The following is a 17235-nucleotide window of genomic DNA, read 5'->3' on the forward strand; positions in this document are numbered from 1 at the left end:
TCCCCTCCAGAATACACGAGCATTGCATTATTTGTGCATTGCGAAAATACACAAATAATTGATGCCCCTCCCCTAAAAGGGTTCGTAATTGCCTACAGAAGCTACAAGGTGGCAGCAAAGCAATTACAATGTTACTGTGGTCTGTAACAACACAGACAAAAATGTATTCAATGTCATGCATCCAGCATGTACACCACCAGGAACCGATGGTACATTAACTACTGCATTCAGTATTCGAGTATTTAACACAGACAAACCAATAAACATACAACTTTTTTATCGCAACAAAATATGTTTTTATAAAGTTTACACTTTTTTAATTGAAAAATATGGCTACTTTCATAACATTTATTTATTTATTTGTTTTTGTTTTTTTAAATCTGAAAAAAATATGAATTTATTTTCGGAACATTTTAACTTATTTCTCAAAAATAGACAAAAAAATAGACCCCAAAACGTTTGAGAACTCACGTGAGCAACTGGGCGTTGTCGTGCTTCTTGCGTGACTTCAACTTCTGTCTCCACTGGAGGAAGGACCAGAGGGTGGCATTGGGCTCTTCTGTGACAATGCACTGGTCCCGCTCGGTCCAGACCTCCAGACCGATCAGAGGCACGCGGATGTTCAGAGCCCTGTAGAACTGAAACCGAAGGATCCCGGTCGATTTTGCCGTAAACGCCACGATGAAGGTGCAGCTTACCTTGTCCACATAATTGGCAATTTCCATGATCCTGGTCTTGATTTTCTCATAGTCTCTATTTTGTCGTTTGAACTGCAGTAAGGGAAAGACGGCGACGTGTCAGCGGATATAATGACGTAAAACAGTTTAGATGTCCCACAGCGTAACCCAATGAGTCCTGGTTGACCACTTTCCCCCTTGTCCATCATCGTAATTATATAAATTCTACGGGCAAGGACTGCACTTCTGCAGGAAAAGTCTTAATGAAACAGGCGGGGATCTTAAAGTGACGTTTATGAAGACAGAATGCCTCATTTACGGAGTTTATTGTCAAGTCCAAAAGCCCATTCTGCTTCCATTTCGACTTTCCTTCATTCAGCGCGCAAATTTACGCACCTCAGACCCTCGTGTTTTCTTCACTATGGAGTCAACGTTCAGGCTGGGAGAGTCATCGATTTTATCGATGAATCCCCCAATAAGTTTCCTGCTTGAATCAGAATTGCTATTTAAAACCGTCCTCTTGACATTCTGACATGACGAGAGCAAGACGACGCCGAACAATTGCCGACAGTATCTCGCATCTTTGCGAGGCTTCAAACGGGACGTTCTCAGAGGGAAGACGCCACTTTGGACTGCGGATAAGCGTCGCTTACCAACGTGTTGTCAGCCACAATGTACAGCTCCATGTACTTGGTGGTGCCCCACGTGTCCCTTTTCACCTGGAATTAGAGAGACAGGAATATGGGTCTCATGCATGGGTAGGTCCATTTATGCGAACTTCACAGCCAGTAACAGATGAAAGACGTAACAGTATGTGGTCATTTAAAAGCTTCCAAACCGTTTTTTTTCCTATTTTTTTCTTCTTGTAATCGTGAAAATGGCGTAACAGTTGCCATGGCGGCCTCAGCAGCCCCCGATGGTTTCCCAACAACCCTTTTAAAGGTTGCCATGGCTATGCGCCGCGAGCAGACCCTCTTCAAAGCCGGCTGCATACTGTCTGTCCCTCCATCATAGGCTTCCCAGTGCTTAATCACAGCCAAGAGACAGAAGCCTTGCTGCGTTTAAAACTCATTGATTCACAATATCTCGCCGTTCGTCATTCACATCCCTGCTAATTAGCGACTGAGAACAATATTAAGCTTTTTTAAGCTATTGTTTTTTATGGTTTTTACAGTCGAGGATGAGCATTCTCAATTTTGGGGGGAAACCTTTCCTCCGTTATTCACTGGAAAAACTCATCCAACTCTGTTTTTGTGCTCAGGTGAAAGCAATACAAATTCACTGTGTCCCTTCATCGATGGTGCTTTTTCATCTCCGTTTACGATGTCCTGTTTTGTTGCAAGTTGTATGCCAATTAACACTGTTGATGAGCCTCATGTGAAAGTGGTTTGTTTTAGTAGAAGACTTGAACTCCTGAATACGGTCATTTATGTAACGTGGGCTCATCATCGTGTACATGTTATATGCAATGGGTTGATGCTTTTTGATCAGTCTTCATCTGTGTTGTTACAATAAGTCATTAAACAAATCCCTTTAAATGTTTAAGTGCTTTGCTGTCATCTTATTGTATTTATAGGCAATTACAAACCCCTAAACCTCCTTGTACGCGTCTCCCCCGATAAATTGAGGTTCACTGTCCTTTTTATTTGGAGGGATGCAAACAGCAAGCAAAAGCCTCTGGACCCGACGTGGGGTCGTTTTTGCACTCCAAGCCTCGATGCTTCGTGGGTAGTCGGCACGGGGGAAATGGAGAGCCAGGGGAATGAGGAAGATAAAGAAATGGATGGTGTCCCAGTGGAGCGCTAAGAAGGCTTCAGCTAATGATGTGAATGAACCCTTTACAGTGACTGATGATATAAATATGGGGGGGGGGATGAATTAGAAAGAAAATACACAGAGCAGTCAAGACAAATGATGGCGGAGGGACACCTAGTAGAAGTGCAGCTAAGCAAGCTATGTTCATTTCATCTTCCTTTGTGAAGACACGCCAAATCGTTGCAGCACAGCTATTCAAGAGGGTTTACGTCCAACAAAGACAGAGAAGATCTGCGTCCATCGAGGAAAATGTATTTCAAGTACAAGTAATAATCTAATGGCGCAATGCCTGCACATACATTTGTTTGTTTGTTGTTGTTGTTGTTTTTTTTATTTACACTCACCCTTAAATGATGTGGTCTGAGGAGGCGGGAGATGTGATTTGACAGTGCACTGTGATGACCTTGGCCGCAGTCTCCGCCTTTCAATTCCAGTTGGTCTGCGGGCAGCAAGGAATGGCGGTGGCCAACCTTTGGCTCCAGGTAGAAGGTGTTGTTGAAATTCAAAGATATCAGGCCCCTGTGGCAAAGGTAACGCGACAAACGTGTCAAACATGGTCCACCTCATTTGAGACACCTAAGAATCTACAAGCTTTGCTATCAACTCTCAAATATGCGAAATGGCCACCTTACAGGGGACATATTACATGTGCATTTAATCAAAGCACAGAACCAAAGTGCGCTTGCTTCATGCAAGCACATAATGCAAAATGCCATAGACGGGCTAATTAAACTAGCATTTATATAGTGGTAGTCGTTAACATTCACGGGTACATTTGGGGACAATTTTATTGAACTTGTGTGCAGTAAATATTAATCGAGTCATTAGTACAGTTTTCAAACTGTGCATAAGGTTAAAAGTGGCAAACAACAATATTAAATGTACTGCGGGAATAAAACCTCTGCCTCGTTTTTGACGAAGGCTTGGGCCGATGACGCAACTGTACTTTAATGTTGGCCACGACGGTGGTAATTGGAGAGACGTATATTTTGGGGGTGGTACTCGGTGTAACAAGTTTGAGAAGCACTGGCTTAAGAGAATCAAATGAGCCATTTTCAAGGATGAATGTAGGTCAGGAAGGATTAATTAGGATCTTCTGCAAAAGTCAGAATCTTCACACATGCATTACCTGTGCAGGGAAACACCGGCCAATTTGCATGCATATCAGTTGGGACATGAATCACATCTCTTGTCCTTGTTGAAATATTAACAACGGTGAAACGGTCCTAGACCCTAAAGAGCCAGCGGCTGTGCAGTAAATGTCTGTAAAAGAAATACGCAAGTATTGTTCACACCTGACACCTGAGCACGTGCTGAGGGCCACCCAGGAATCCGGATGTCCTCTTACATTGCCGTGATAGAAACAGTGATCCTGGGGAAAACACAAAAGAAAAAGTATTTGTATGAACACAGTGCCTTCAAAGTAGATAACGCTTGGCTTCGAAGGACATAACTGCAAATAGGGGCAATTCCTTAGACAGTGGTACAATCTTAAAGTAACTGTCTCAAGCCCTTTCATAAGAGGGTGTTACTTTTCAATCACCCTGTATGTATCTTTCATTTAAAAATGTCATAAAATTGCCAGTGGGAAAGTCAGAGCGAACACAACAATGCTCTCCCAGTCCCTCATAGCGAGGCTTCACTGTAGTTGCTTGATGTGTATGACAGGCTGCTTTACTCAACATAAAGCAATGACGACAGGCTTCTTTGCTCCAAAATTACTGAAATCAACCGTAACATTTTCGGTTATACATAATACATGAACAGCAAGCAGACCGCCACGACTCCTTGTTTAAGCGTGAAAGGATCACAGTAGTTCACGGTATCAAAAGCAGCCATATTGGCCTTATTACCAGCTGCTCATGTTAAAAGAAGACTTTATTGCCACCAGGTTTAAATTAAGCAAGCAGGTTGGATTTTTTTCTTTTTTTTTTTTTTTTATAAACCATCCCAAATTGTCAGTTCAACAGAGCGTGAAATGAGCTCTTTCATTCCAGCTCGGTTATAGCAACATACAAATTAATTGTCAGCCAGAAGAGAGAGGGGGGGGGGGGGGGGGGGCGAAAAAAAAAAAAAAAAAACGCCCCACCCTCCCCCGCGACATCCAGCAATTAGTCGACTGCCAGTAGGTGATGTGAATGCAGGGGCTGTCGTGTGCGCAGACAAGCAGGTGTGGCCTCCAAATGGAGATGCACCTTCGCAGACTGTTTTAACCCGCTTATTTCTTTCTGTAAAATGGATTCAAAAGCATGGGGAGGAGAAGGAAAAAAAAAAAAAAGCAACTCTCCATGAGCGCTCGTGAAGTCTTACCTCTGGTGTATTGAGAAGCCGCTGCATTTATAAAATTACCTTACGCTGTAATTCCTTTTGGAAAGACAAACCTCACAAGTCCTAATCGAATAAGCGTCTCAGCCAAATCAGTTTAGCGTGGAAGGGAAAAGAAAGTGGAGAATATTAAATCTTCTGCCATGTAAGCAGAACATCATTTTTTTCATTTTTGTGTGGGCGGGATGATCCAAGAAGCAACGTTGACATTTTTCGTTCAGGTTGTGTTCGGAATCACTCCGAATGAGGAGAGAGTATAGGTTACCTAATTCATATAAGTGGCCCTCAATGTATCCCCGAATGCATTTTGAAAGGAACCAATGGAACCCTGCAACCCCAAGAAAAGCACAGAGTGACAAGGGGCGCAAAGTGTGCTCAAAAAAAACATATTTTAAAAAAGAGTGGAAAGTAGCCAAACTGGCTATTTTTTTAAGGTACTGTAATTCCCTCGCATGTGGGCAAGGAGAGCTCTCTCGCAAGTTGAATTCATTTGACTTACGGTGTAATTCCGACTGGTCACGGTCACCGGCTGGCCGTCGTCCGTGTAGTAGGTCTCGGTGAAGTCTGGAACCAAAAGCTCACTGAAATCAGAAGAGAGAGAAGCGAAAAACATTGGTTAGCGTCGACGCACAGGCCTTCCTTTGTCCCTCAAGTCAACACACTTGGTCAAAAAATGATATCGAAATAAAGGAGTCTTGAAATCGGTGTGGACGCGGGCCCGCGTCACGTGTTCGGGACTTCTCGGGAACGACTGAAACGCTCTGTTGTCTCGTACCGTGCCCGCTGGGATCAACAAGGGCCGCACACGGCAAAGCGCTTTACAATGATTCAATGATCGCCTGTCACGTGCTGAATACGAAACACAATGAGTCCGTCCACCTGACTAACAGTTAGCAATTCTTTGCCAGCAGTCGTTAAGGAGAAAACACACTCATCCATCACCACCAAAGGCTCGTGTGCAGTAGCACGAGTCCATTCGAAATCGGAAGAGATTACGTCCGACCCTTGTGCCGCATGTGCCTACTGTGGCTTTAATTAAAGTCAGAAATTAAATGGGCCGAAGAAGGTAAAATAAGGCACAATTAAAGCTTCGTACATTTCTGCATTGAGAGGAGGGGGGGAAGAGCATGTTTTCTTCCCGTAGCAACATCAAATCCCTGCTTTTTGTTGTGCGTTGGAAGCTCAATAACGAAAAAAAAATCCCAAATAAATACAGTAAAAACAAGAAATCATCACAATGTTCACAGGCTGACTGTGGAGAGAGAAAGAAAAAAAAAAAAAAAACACAATCAATGGCTCTGTTGCAGTTAATGAAATTACTGTATGTAGTATTCCCGGCTTCTCCGGGAGACATCTGGAAAAACAGACTGAGCATCTGCGCTCCGCCGACAGGCAACAATTACACACTGCCGACGATGACACACGTGAGCGGTGCTTTATGGAGGGCAAGAAAATTATTATAGTCCCCCCCCCTCCCCCCAAAAAAAAAACATACTTTAGAAGTGCTTGTTGAAGGACACCTTTTAGATACTGTCCTTAAATTCAAGGTTAGTATTATTTCATGTATCATTGTAAATTCAAGGCACATTACTGGTCTTGTGCACACTTGCATTCACACCATTGGAGCAGATTTGCATGCAAAGTAATCCGCCAAATGAGGGAAGAAACACAAAAAGGCTCCCAGACAAACATTTTGAGAGCTGAAGTAAGTCATTCGTTTAAAAAACAAAAAAACAAACAAAACCAAAAACTCGGGGTGTGCCGTTTTTATCACTTAAATGCCTCTGGAGACGTGGGAACGTGTGTGAGGCCCACCCGCTCTTTTAAGTCAGACACGGAACGAGATGCGTTGCATGCAGTCGGCTTCTTCCTGAACTCGACAAGGAAGCGCAAGGGCGGCGAGGGTTGACACCAGCCGAGCCGCGGCACCCGTTGTCTGTCCTTAACAGACCCACGACTTCCTCTCAACAACTTCCTGCGAGTCTTTCGAAACTCCCTGCTGACAATTCACGTACAGAGATACCTTGACTCGCAAGTGATCAAACCCGCGAGTATTTTCAAGTCAGCCGTTGCGTCGAGAAGTTGAGTGCCACGCCCAATTGAATGACACGTTGCGAATCTGACCGAAGCACATTCACGTCGTTTCTCGCTTGCTTGATTCTAACACAAAAACGTATATTTGAACACAAACGATGCACAGCACATGCAGACAAAGCATTTAACAATAATCACGGGAATATATATTTTTTTATGCTCTGGGAAAAACGACTATTACCGCAGCTCTGTTGCGACGGCATTCTTCGTGTTTTGTTTTTAATATTTGTATATGCATTATACTGCATTATACTGCATATAAGGTGTGCACAACAAAAGGAGCAGCACAATGTACACTGAATTAAAGCATGAAATCATGATGCAAAACCAGTTTGTTGCATCATCAAAACTCTTTACGTTCTACAAATATGTTATTACTGCATTTTTTAATACAGTACAATAGTAGAGAAGTTGACTTCTGCCACACCAGAAAAAAAAAGTTCAGTTTCACGGTATAACTTGATCAAGTTCAGGTTTTAACGTGATGAATTTTAATTTTAACGTAAAGTTATCAAGTTACGTGATACTGAACTTTTTTTTGCTCTCGTGTGGCAAGCAATAGGCTTATGTGCAATACTGCAGCTATTTTTCTTATTAAACTCTTAAGTCAAGACATCGCTGTACTGCTACTGAATCCGGCATTTTCCGGCCCTCCCTGAACCATCCTCCTGCAAGCCGAAAGCTCATCAGTATTTTATTTTATTTTTTAATGTTTTTTTTTTTTTTTTTTTTTTTTTACTTGGAGCTGCCAGTCATCATCACAGCCATGTCATCCCGAGCCGGAATAGACTCCGATAAGAAGAACAAAGCCCGTATTTGATTTGAAATCACAAAGTGGAAACACAGAGGGGGGGCTGACGCTCAGTTCAAACAAATAATTTCTGTGGGTTTAAAAAAGAGACCAATGAAGAAAAGTGGGCTACTAAAACAGACTGATGCCGCTCCATAAAACTATCTCGACTCCCGCAGGAGTCCAAATTCCCACCTGGTCAGGTCGGGTGTCAATACATTAAGCTTAAGTCAGCACGTTATCTAGGACACCTTTCCCTGTTGGGGAAAGAAGAGCTTTGAATTACTTCTGAAGGCCTCATAGCAGACCGTAGCGATCCCCAAAAAATAAATAAATAAAATTCAACATATTCGGATCAAAATGCTTTGCTCAGGGTTGCGATTACGTTTAACCCCTGCCGATTCGCGGGTCATTCACAAATTCACGTTTTTTTCTCATTCCGCGTCACTTGCGTCGTCCATATGCCGTTTGGACACGTCCTAAGGCTGATTCCTCTCAAGCGCTTGGAGTTGTCGTTCACAAAGACAAAGACCGAGATACCGCACTGCCAGTTTGTTTGACATCATGTGTAACACGCTTGTCCTTGTGCGGTTTGGAACTGGAGACCAGCTCTCACTGATTACACAAATACCAGACTGTGACTCACGCGCAAGCTATCCAAACATCCTCCGACGTGTGCAGTCGCTGTCGCAGCCTTCGCGTGTCAAATTCGTATGTCAAATTCTGGCTCGCAGTAACTACCCCCCGCCCCTCCCCAATTACCCGGGACCTCCATTCATTGGCCCAAACTTGCGCACTTTGCTGGAAGTCTGCTAACTACTAACACCGACGAGAGATGATCATCTCTTGTGCAATGCCGCCGTGCCTTTCTCACTGGACGTCAACTTTCTCGTCTCGGGGGCTTCTTGTTTTTGCCGCTGACCTTCCGAAAAGCGCCCGCTTTGTCTCCTCTGGCCGCGCACGCGTCAATCTGTTTCCAGGCAACTGGAGCCTGCCGCATCGAACGCGTGGCACTTCTCGCTCACCGCATTATCCACCTTACACTCTTATTCTTAATGTTAAGCTGCTATTTGAATGTCAAACCACGACAACATAAATTTGGGAGCCGAGTCAATTCTGTTTTGACCTCAACCACAGAATGAATTCAACTAAGTCAAGGTACCCGCAAATACAACCCCAATTCCAATGAAGTTGGGAAGTTGTGTTAGACATAAATAAAAACAGAATACAATGATTTGCAAATCATGTTCAACCTATATTTAATTGAATACAATACAAAGACAAGATATTTAATGTTCAAACCGATAAACTTTATTGTTTTTAGCAAATAATCAATAACTTAGAACTTTATGGCTGCAACATGTTCCAAAAAAGTTGGGACAGGATCATGTTTACCACTGTGTTACATCACCTTTTCTTTTAACAACATTCAATAAACGTTTGGGAACTGAGGACACTAATTGTTGAAGCTTTGTAGGTGGAATTCTTTCCCATTCTTGCTCGATGTACAGCTTCAACCGTTCAACAGTCCGGGGTCTCTGTTGTCGTATTTTAAGCTTCATAATGCGCCACACATTTTCAAATGGGAGACAGGTCTGGACTGCGGGCAGGCCAGTCTAGTACGACAAAGCCACGCTGTTGTAACACGTGCAGAATGTGGTTTGGCATCGTCTTGCTGAAATAAGCAGGAAAGCATGAAAAAGACGTCGCTTGGATGGCAGCATATGTTTCTCCAAAACCTGTATGTACCTTTCAGCATTAATGGTACCTTCACAGATGTGTATGTTACCCATGCCATTGGCACTAACACAGCCCCATACCATCACAGATGCTGGCTGTTGAACTTTGTGTCCATAACAGTCCGGATGGTTCTTTTCCTCTTTGGCCCGGAGGACAAGACGTCCACAATTTCCCAAAACAATTTGAAATGTGGACTCGTCAGACCACAGAACACTTTTCCCACTTTGCATCGGTCCATCTTAGATGAGCTCGGGCCCAGAGAAGCCGGCGGCGTTTCTTGGGGTTTTTGATAAATGTCTTTTGCTTTGCATAGTAGAGTTTCAATTTGCACTTACAGATGTAGCGTCAACTTTATTTACTGACATTGGTTTTCTGAAGTGATCCTGAGCCCATGTGGTGATATCCTTTACACATTGATGTCGGTTTTTGATGCAGTGCCGCCTGAGGGATCGAAGGTTAAGGGCATTCAATGTTGGTTTTCGGCCTTGCCGCTTACATGCAGTGATTTCTCCAGATTCTCTGAAACCTTTTGATGATATTATGGACCTTAGATGATGAAATCCTAAATTCCTTGCAATTGTACGCTGAGGAATATTAAACCAGTCCTTAAACCGTTCGACTATTTTCGCACGCGCTTGTTCACAAAGAGGTGAACCTCGCCCCCACTTAGCTTGTGTGAATGACTGAGCAATTCAGGGAAGCTCCTTTTCTACCCAATCATGGCACCCACCTGTTTCCAATGAGCCTGTTCACCTGTGGGATGTTCCAAACAGGTTTTTGATGAGCATTCCTCAACTTTCTCAGTCTTTTTTGCCACCTGTCCCAGCTTTTTTGGAACGTTTGCAGCCATAATAATGTAAATTAATGATTATTTGCTAAAAACAATAAACTTGATCAGTTTGAACATTAAATATCTTGTCTTTGTAGTGTATTCAATTAAATATAGGTTGAACATGATTTGCAAATCATTGTAGTCCGTTTTTATTTATGCTTAACACAACGGCCCAACTTCATTGGAATTGGGGTTGTAGATTTTTGTTTTGCTACTCTAAATTATCGCTCAGTATGGCTCCCAAGAAAGTGAAAAGCCCAAAAAGTGTTATTAGGAAGCTTAATCGTCTTACTGCTGAAAAAAAAGAAGAAGAAATAGATTAATTCTATTTTCCATCCATTTAAACGGGGAAAATTACAGCGCTTTGCAAAGATTTCCGCGAACGCAGTCTATGACCCATTAAGTTTGTGAACTGAGTTTCGACAGTATTTTGATTTTTTTTCTGTTTATTGTTTGTATACAAAAAGGTGGGTCTCTGGAATTAAATTTCAGCAAGAAGAAAGAAAAAAAGGGTGTGTAAAGTGTGAAATAATACCTTGGGGTTAGGGTTACACAGACTTGTTTATTAAAGCACCCGGGAACTCTTAAATTGCTTCCAAAAAATAAAACAAAACAAAAAAATACACAAAATGCTTCCTCGATCACATTGCGAAAAAACAGAAAGCGTATAAAACCTTGGCGCTGTTTGGAGGCTCGAAGCGCTGGAACAAGCAACTCAAGGTTGAGCTTTCGCAAAGCAGAGCGGGGAGACAGAAAGCGCGCATTTATGGAGGCCAAAGGAGGAAAACGTTGGGATGCAAGCGCAGCGGGAATACTCACTGGTTATGTTGTACTTGTAGCACCAGGTGGAGGTCGCTGGAGGAGAGCACAATTTCCCCTCTAATCGGCCGTTCATCCTGTTGGATTACGAAGAGACATTTTCGAGAGTCAGATCATTATGTGGCGCCGCAAATCAACGTTGCCCCTTTCCTCGAGAGCCGACCCAGGTGTGCATGGCGCATACGACGCATTCCTCGAGGCCGCCTTCTCAATCTTCTTTCGATTCCGGATTTCGTCTCGAGCAAAAAAAAAAAAAATTAATAAAAAAAAAAAAAAAAGAAAAAAGAAAAAGCGCTACTTGCGGCTCTGTGTTGCCACGATGCTGCCTTAGTTCTTTCTTTTAAAGCTAACAAACAAAATTACAGTAAAAGGCCCATAAAAACATGTAGAGGGCGTTCATTTTGTTTGTTTTTTTCTTTACAAAAATCAAATAATCTCTAAGACGTTATTTTAAAGTTTGGTATTGAGGTGTTTTGGGATCATAGTGATATATTTCCGGTTTATACTATGATTCTCGGCGTTGATATTGCAAAAAAAATTTTAAGGGGGCGTCAACTGCTCGACATTTGCGGCAGACCTTCATTTGATTGATTTGCATACGTAGCGTCATAGCACACAAATTTGATTTATTTATTTATTTATTGCCCCCCGATCGCTGTGTTTATGCTCCCAGTTATGGCCGGAGAGGTTTAATCTTTGCCCCCGCACGGAGCTGCCTTTACCTCGTGCGGAGCGACTGCTCCTTTTTTGAATATCATTGGGATTTCATGAGTTCGTCAAATCCTAGCCGGTGACCGAGAAGATGAGAAATTGAGTGTGGGGATTTAGAAGGATGGAGCAGGAGGTTTTGTTGACGGCGAGAGAGCCTAAACAGACGCAGGCAGAGAGACGAGAAGAAAGACAGGTGTTGAATTGATGCATATGTGATTCCCAAGGGGGCGGCACGGTGGCCGACTGGTGAGAGCGTCAGCCTCACAGTTCTGAGGAGCGTGGTTCAATCCCCGGCCCCACCTGTGTGGAGTTTGCAGTTTTTTCTCCCCGTGCCTGCGTGGGTTTTCTCCGGGCACTCCGGTTTCCTCCCACATCCCAAAAACATGCATGAATTGAAGACTCTAAATTGCCCGTAGGTGTGAATGTGAGTGCGATTGGTTGTTTGTTTGTATGTGCCCTGCGATTGGCTAGCAACCAGTTCAGGGTGTACCCCGCCTCCTGCCCGATGTTAGCTGGGATAGGCTCCAGCACGCCCGCGACCCTAGTGAGGAGAAGCGGCTCAGAAAATGGATGGATGGATGGTTCCCAAGGGCTTGAAAGGCATGGCGGGTATGCGGTTACTCTGGAACATTCTGACATTGTACTATTTACTCTCTCAAATGCTCCTTCCTACGTGGGAGCTTGATAACAACTTCACCTGACAGTGGCATTTTTGGGGTGCGTCACGATAAGGGAGCGCCAGCCAGCATTTGTGATTGAAAAAGTGCGTGCGTGTAAGTGTGAGGGAAATACAAATGCTGAAAAGCATCGGATAGCAATTTCCTACCCTTGCGAAAAGAGAGATGAAGGCTGCAAGGAGCTATTTTAATTTTAAAGCAGCCTTGAAGTTGAAGCAGAGAATATATTTGCCCCAATCTAATATTTGTCATCTTCCCTGTCTGGCATGAGGAATAGTCCATTTAGGATTTTTTTGTTTTGTTCCCCCCAACGCAGTCATACACTTCATATATATATATATATATAGATATATATATATATATAGATATATATATATATATATATATCAAATCTCACTATTTGCATTTTCTACTTTCTATCCTTCTAAATGTGTATTTAAAACAAAAATAAAATAAAAAAATAATAATAAAAATATAATAATAATAATCGGATATAAATAGGATATACCTCGTCAATGCAAGCTTGACATGATGGAAAATATCCCGATTGGAGGCGTAAACACACCCGTGTCTCCATTCCTCCCCGCGCTCTCAGAGTGAAACTAGGCCAACGTATGGTGATAGAAGTGTCACTTTTCTCGGATGCAATTTCTCCCTCCCAGTCAGCCAAGTGGTGTGGATAAGGGCTGGCGCAAGTGGCATGGAGCTTGACTTGTGAGAAAGAAGCAGGACAAAGTGGTAGGCATTTGCCTTCAGGAATTCTGGGGATGAGTGAATTAGTCTCCAGTCGTATTCCCCCACCACCATCCTTTATTATTTCCTTCCTGTGTTCGAGCCAACAAGCCCGCGCGTATATAAGTAAAACAGAAATCCGACCACGTGCAAAGGTTTGTGAGGACATTTGCAGGCCTCAACTAAGTTAGTTGCTAAGGAAACGAGTTAGCCGTTATGGAAACAGGGAGGAGAACGTCACAAACATTTATTGCAAATGCGATGATCTTAAATGCGGTTTAGAAACAAGATTTACTTTTAGCCTCCCGGTACAAACAAAATGTACTGAATCAAACCCTTATTCAGACCACATGTTCAGTGCTTCTTTTATACGAAGCAAGTACAACCCAAATTCCCCCCCCCCACACACATTAAAATACAGTAGCGTAGTAGGCCCAAGTGTTTATCAAAAACGAGGCAGGTTGTATTGCTAAAAAGTATTTTTAATATTACTGTGAGCCACTGTAACATTAAGGGCAACTAATGGTCTCTGTATATTGCGAGTTATATTGCAGGTAGATTTGGAACATACCACCTGCGATTAAACAGGTGATTCCTGTATTTCTATGCATGCGTCGCATTTCATAAGCAATAATAACAATAATAATAATAATAATCTGCAAATAAAGCACAGGCAAACACGAGCAACAGAGGCGTTCTTATTAAAGCAAGGTCGAGTTTCTTGCTTAGCAATCCCGGCGAGCATTGCAATTTATTTCTCGTTAAATGTTTGGCCTCGGCCTCGTGAACCAATGAAAAGATTTGAAGGGATGAACGTTTCCAGGCTGCAGTTTAGAAGGATTGAACACATAAGTGCACAGACAAAGGAATGGCTGTAAAAATAGAGGGGAGAAGAAAAAAAATATTTTCTGGTTGCACGGATATTGTGATCGGCGATCAATTATTCCGACATCGTAATTTTCTCGGAATGTCTCGGAAGCGATCATTTGAAAATGTGAACACTTGGGGATATTTAGCGAAAGAAAGTTTTGCATGTTGATATTTGTCATTCAAATGATCAGCGTCGACACACAGATGCATACTCTCAAGATCTGCGAGAAAGGTACGGGCGCAGCCTCCAAGCACACCGCAGGAACTTGGTCACGATCTGAGGACAACTGGCTAGTATCGCCATCCTCGCTATGAAATATGACTTGACTGAATTTACAGAAAATTAATCACAATTGTGATGAGATCTCAAGTTCACATATCGCAAAGCTCCAACCCCTTAGATGAAAGCGACGGGTTTCAGCGGCACGTTCCTGACAGCGGTCAAGGCACTTGGCGATATGACTGCTCACTCGCCCACTCCAGCTCCGTTCTTCACAGGCAAGGTGCCGTCTTGTCCATTAGAAGCTACTTAAGGTTGAGCGTATCGCTCGGGGCGGGGATCAAGCCGGCGGATCGGAAGCCGACTTCGCAACTCTCCCGAGAGGGTGAATTATTCGACTCAAAACTCGCGCATCGTACGTGAAGCACCTCAGCAGGACTTTGTCCCTTCATGTTCACCTCTGAAGCTGCAAGCATCTCCGCTCTCGCTCGGGAAGGAGTGGCCGAGGGGGGGGGGGCAATGAAGATGGGGTCAGACGGGGTGCTACAGTCCCTCGGGAATGCCATCCGGCATTCGGTAATGAGCGCCAATACGCTTATGGAGGCAGGAGGCCTTATCTGAGTGGGGCAGGCAAGGGGTAGAAGTTACCACAAAAGTCCATCCGTAATAACTAATAATTGATTTTTCTCCTCAACTGATATTCCATTCATCGCCACATTCCTTCTGGTTGCGTCATCGTCATTTCCCGCTCCGTGCACTTTCATTCCTTTGGTATTTGTTCGTCCACTTTTTTGGCTTAAAGCAACACAAAATGGGTCAGCCAACCTTTTACATTTTCTACCTGACGTGTCGAGAATTGCATAAGAAATTTTAAAAAATACAAATAAATACGATGTACAACAATCTTCAAAGGAGAAAGTTGCTATTTTTGCAGTCCTGTTGCAGTGGAACTATTATTTTTTTTTTTAAATATATATACACACACACATCGCTCCCCCCCCCAATAAAAGAAAAATCTGGAAGAGACGGGATTAGTGACCTCGAGATACATAATAAATAGAGCATGTTGAGGCCACAGACTGACTGGGAGAAGACCAGCAGGAAAGAGAGAGTGGGGCTTGTACGCAGTCCTCCGAGCCTCATGTGCAGACCATCTTAATGAGAGCCACATTTAGGTCAACATTGCGTGCCCCCCTCCCCTCCCTTTTCTCTCTGCTTCTCACAAGCCCCACCCCATCCAGCCTCCTGAGCGAAGACCAGCACCAGCAATGCAGTTTCGCCAGTAAAACCCCCACCCAGCAAGTAAAAATGGCGAGAAAAAAAAAACCAACCACGGTGATTCCCACTCGTGACGGACCCTTGTGAACTTTCGACTCGAGACAGAAAAACGAGCCAGGAGATAGGAATTGGTCAGCGTGCATGTTCAGATTTATCTTGCCCGCTCATTTCAGTCAAAGCCAGATCGAGATGGTTCTGTGGGGATTTGTGTTGCGAGTTTGCCCGTCGTTGCCTTTTTTTCTAAACATGATGTTATTCCGCCCTCCCTGAGCGTGCCCGTCCGTGTTGCTGTTGATGTGGTTAAGGAAGGAATTAACTTCATAAGTCAGCGTTCATGTACCCGAGTTATACAACCGGGCCGAACTGCAACTGGAGCGCGCGGTCGGCATCGGCGGAAAAAGACCGAGGGAAACAAGCCAGATTCTGCTCGAGTCTCGTCCAACGGTGCGAGTGAGAGCCCGATGCGTCACCAACTTGTCCAAGACAGCTCCTGTCTGAACTCAGACACAAATCCAAATCCTTTAGGACGGAATACATTCCAATGTTTAATGCGCTCGACCTAATCCTGATTCGAAAGTCACAAGTTCCTGGAAAGAAAGTGGGGGGGGGAAGCACATTTATAGAACCTTTGAACCTTGGGCGCAGCTCGCATTCAGGAGGGATGGATTAAAACATTAGAGTCTGGTTAGTTGACAACTTAAACCTTGCCCACAACTAAGCCTCCAACTCTGTTCCTAATTATTATGTTGAAGCAGTTTTTGTTCATTTTCCTAAATAATGAATGTGATTAACAGTGAATACAATGTTTTCGTCGTCAACAACTATATTAGCTTCTATAGGGCTTTATTGAACTTATTTGGTCATTATTATCCTATTTTTTTGTGTTGCCTCTTAATGTATGAAAACTGCTACATATAAATAAACCTGATTTGATTCGAACTGTATTTTTTGCAGCGTGTAATGTTGTGTTGTCTTGCATGACAATAGCGCAACTGCGGAAGGCGCTGTTCTTCTTTTTCATCACATGAAGCTCAACATGTATTGTGGAGATCATTTTTGAGAACTAGGTTTTAAAACCGGATGTTCTCAGAGGAAAGGGGCCGCTGAGCTGAGTCACAGAATGTCACCGGGACGTTTCAACGGACTGCGAGCGTTACAGAAAGGCAGAGAAGCACAATTGTCACTGTGCTCTTGAATCACTGATCTAAAACAGACAGGGGAGGCCACATAAGCAAAAAAACATCCCCGGAAAACCCACAACTCGATCGTTTAATCCATTTAAATCCCACATGCTTTATAATTTGGAACTGAAAAAAAAAAAAACCCAAAAAAAAGTGACGAATGGCGGGAGCCGTTCAAAAGTCACACCTCATTAACCTTTGTCGAGAACACGGCGCTTGGGCGGCGGCAATTAAGGGTGCAAACACACTAATCATGAGCAGACGTACATTTAAGCTGTTGTTGTTTTTTTGTAAGTCACTCGCAGCATTGTGTACACTCGTCTTGCACGGCAGGCCAGTACTAGAAAAGCACCGCAATACCTTGCTTTCAAAAATTATACGATACCAGAGCAGCTGTTTGGCAGGTAGCCGACAGTTCTCCATAAAAAAGAGGCTATCGCGTGCATGCTTCAAGCGGTTTATTTCTTACTCGTG

The 17235-nt window shown here is 43.4% G+C and overlaps 1 protein-coding gene across 3 annotated transcripts in view; it reads right to left on the reverse strand.

Annotated features, from left to right (window-relative positions):
- Positions 1 to 17235, reverse strand: part of adam19a (ADAM metallopeptidase domain 19a) — a 43960-nt gene that overhangs the window by 10767 nt on the left and 15958 nt on the right. For all 3 annotated transcript variants that reach the window (XM_061669023.1, XM_061669024.1, XM_061669025.1), the window contains 7 exons: positions 11093 to 11169; positions 5317 to 5398; positions 3788 to 3864; positions 2837 to 3011; positions 1331 to 1396; positions 699 to 770; positions 472 to 638 (listed from right to left, as the gene is read on the reverse strand). In XM_061669023.1, the coding sequence (XP_061525007.1) occupies positions 472 to 638; positions 699 to 770; positions 1331 to 1396; positions 2837 to 3011; positions 3788 to 3864; positions 5317 to 5398; positions 11093 to 11169 (716 nt within the window). The remainder of the gene's footprint in view (positions 1 to 471; positions 639 to 698; positions 771 to 1330; positions 1397 to 2836; positions 3012 to 3787; positions 3865 to 5316; positions 5399 to 11092; positions 11170 to 17235) is intronic.

This window comes from Phycodurus eques, chromosome 23 (assembly GCF_024500275.1).
Source record: "Phycodurus eques isolate BA_2022a chromosome 23, UOR_Pequ_1.1, whole genome shotgun sequence".
Taxonomy (NCBI): Eukaryota; Metazoa; Chordata; class Actinopteri; order Syngnathiformes; family Syngnathidae; genus Phycodurus; species Phycodurus eques.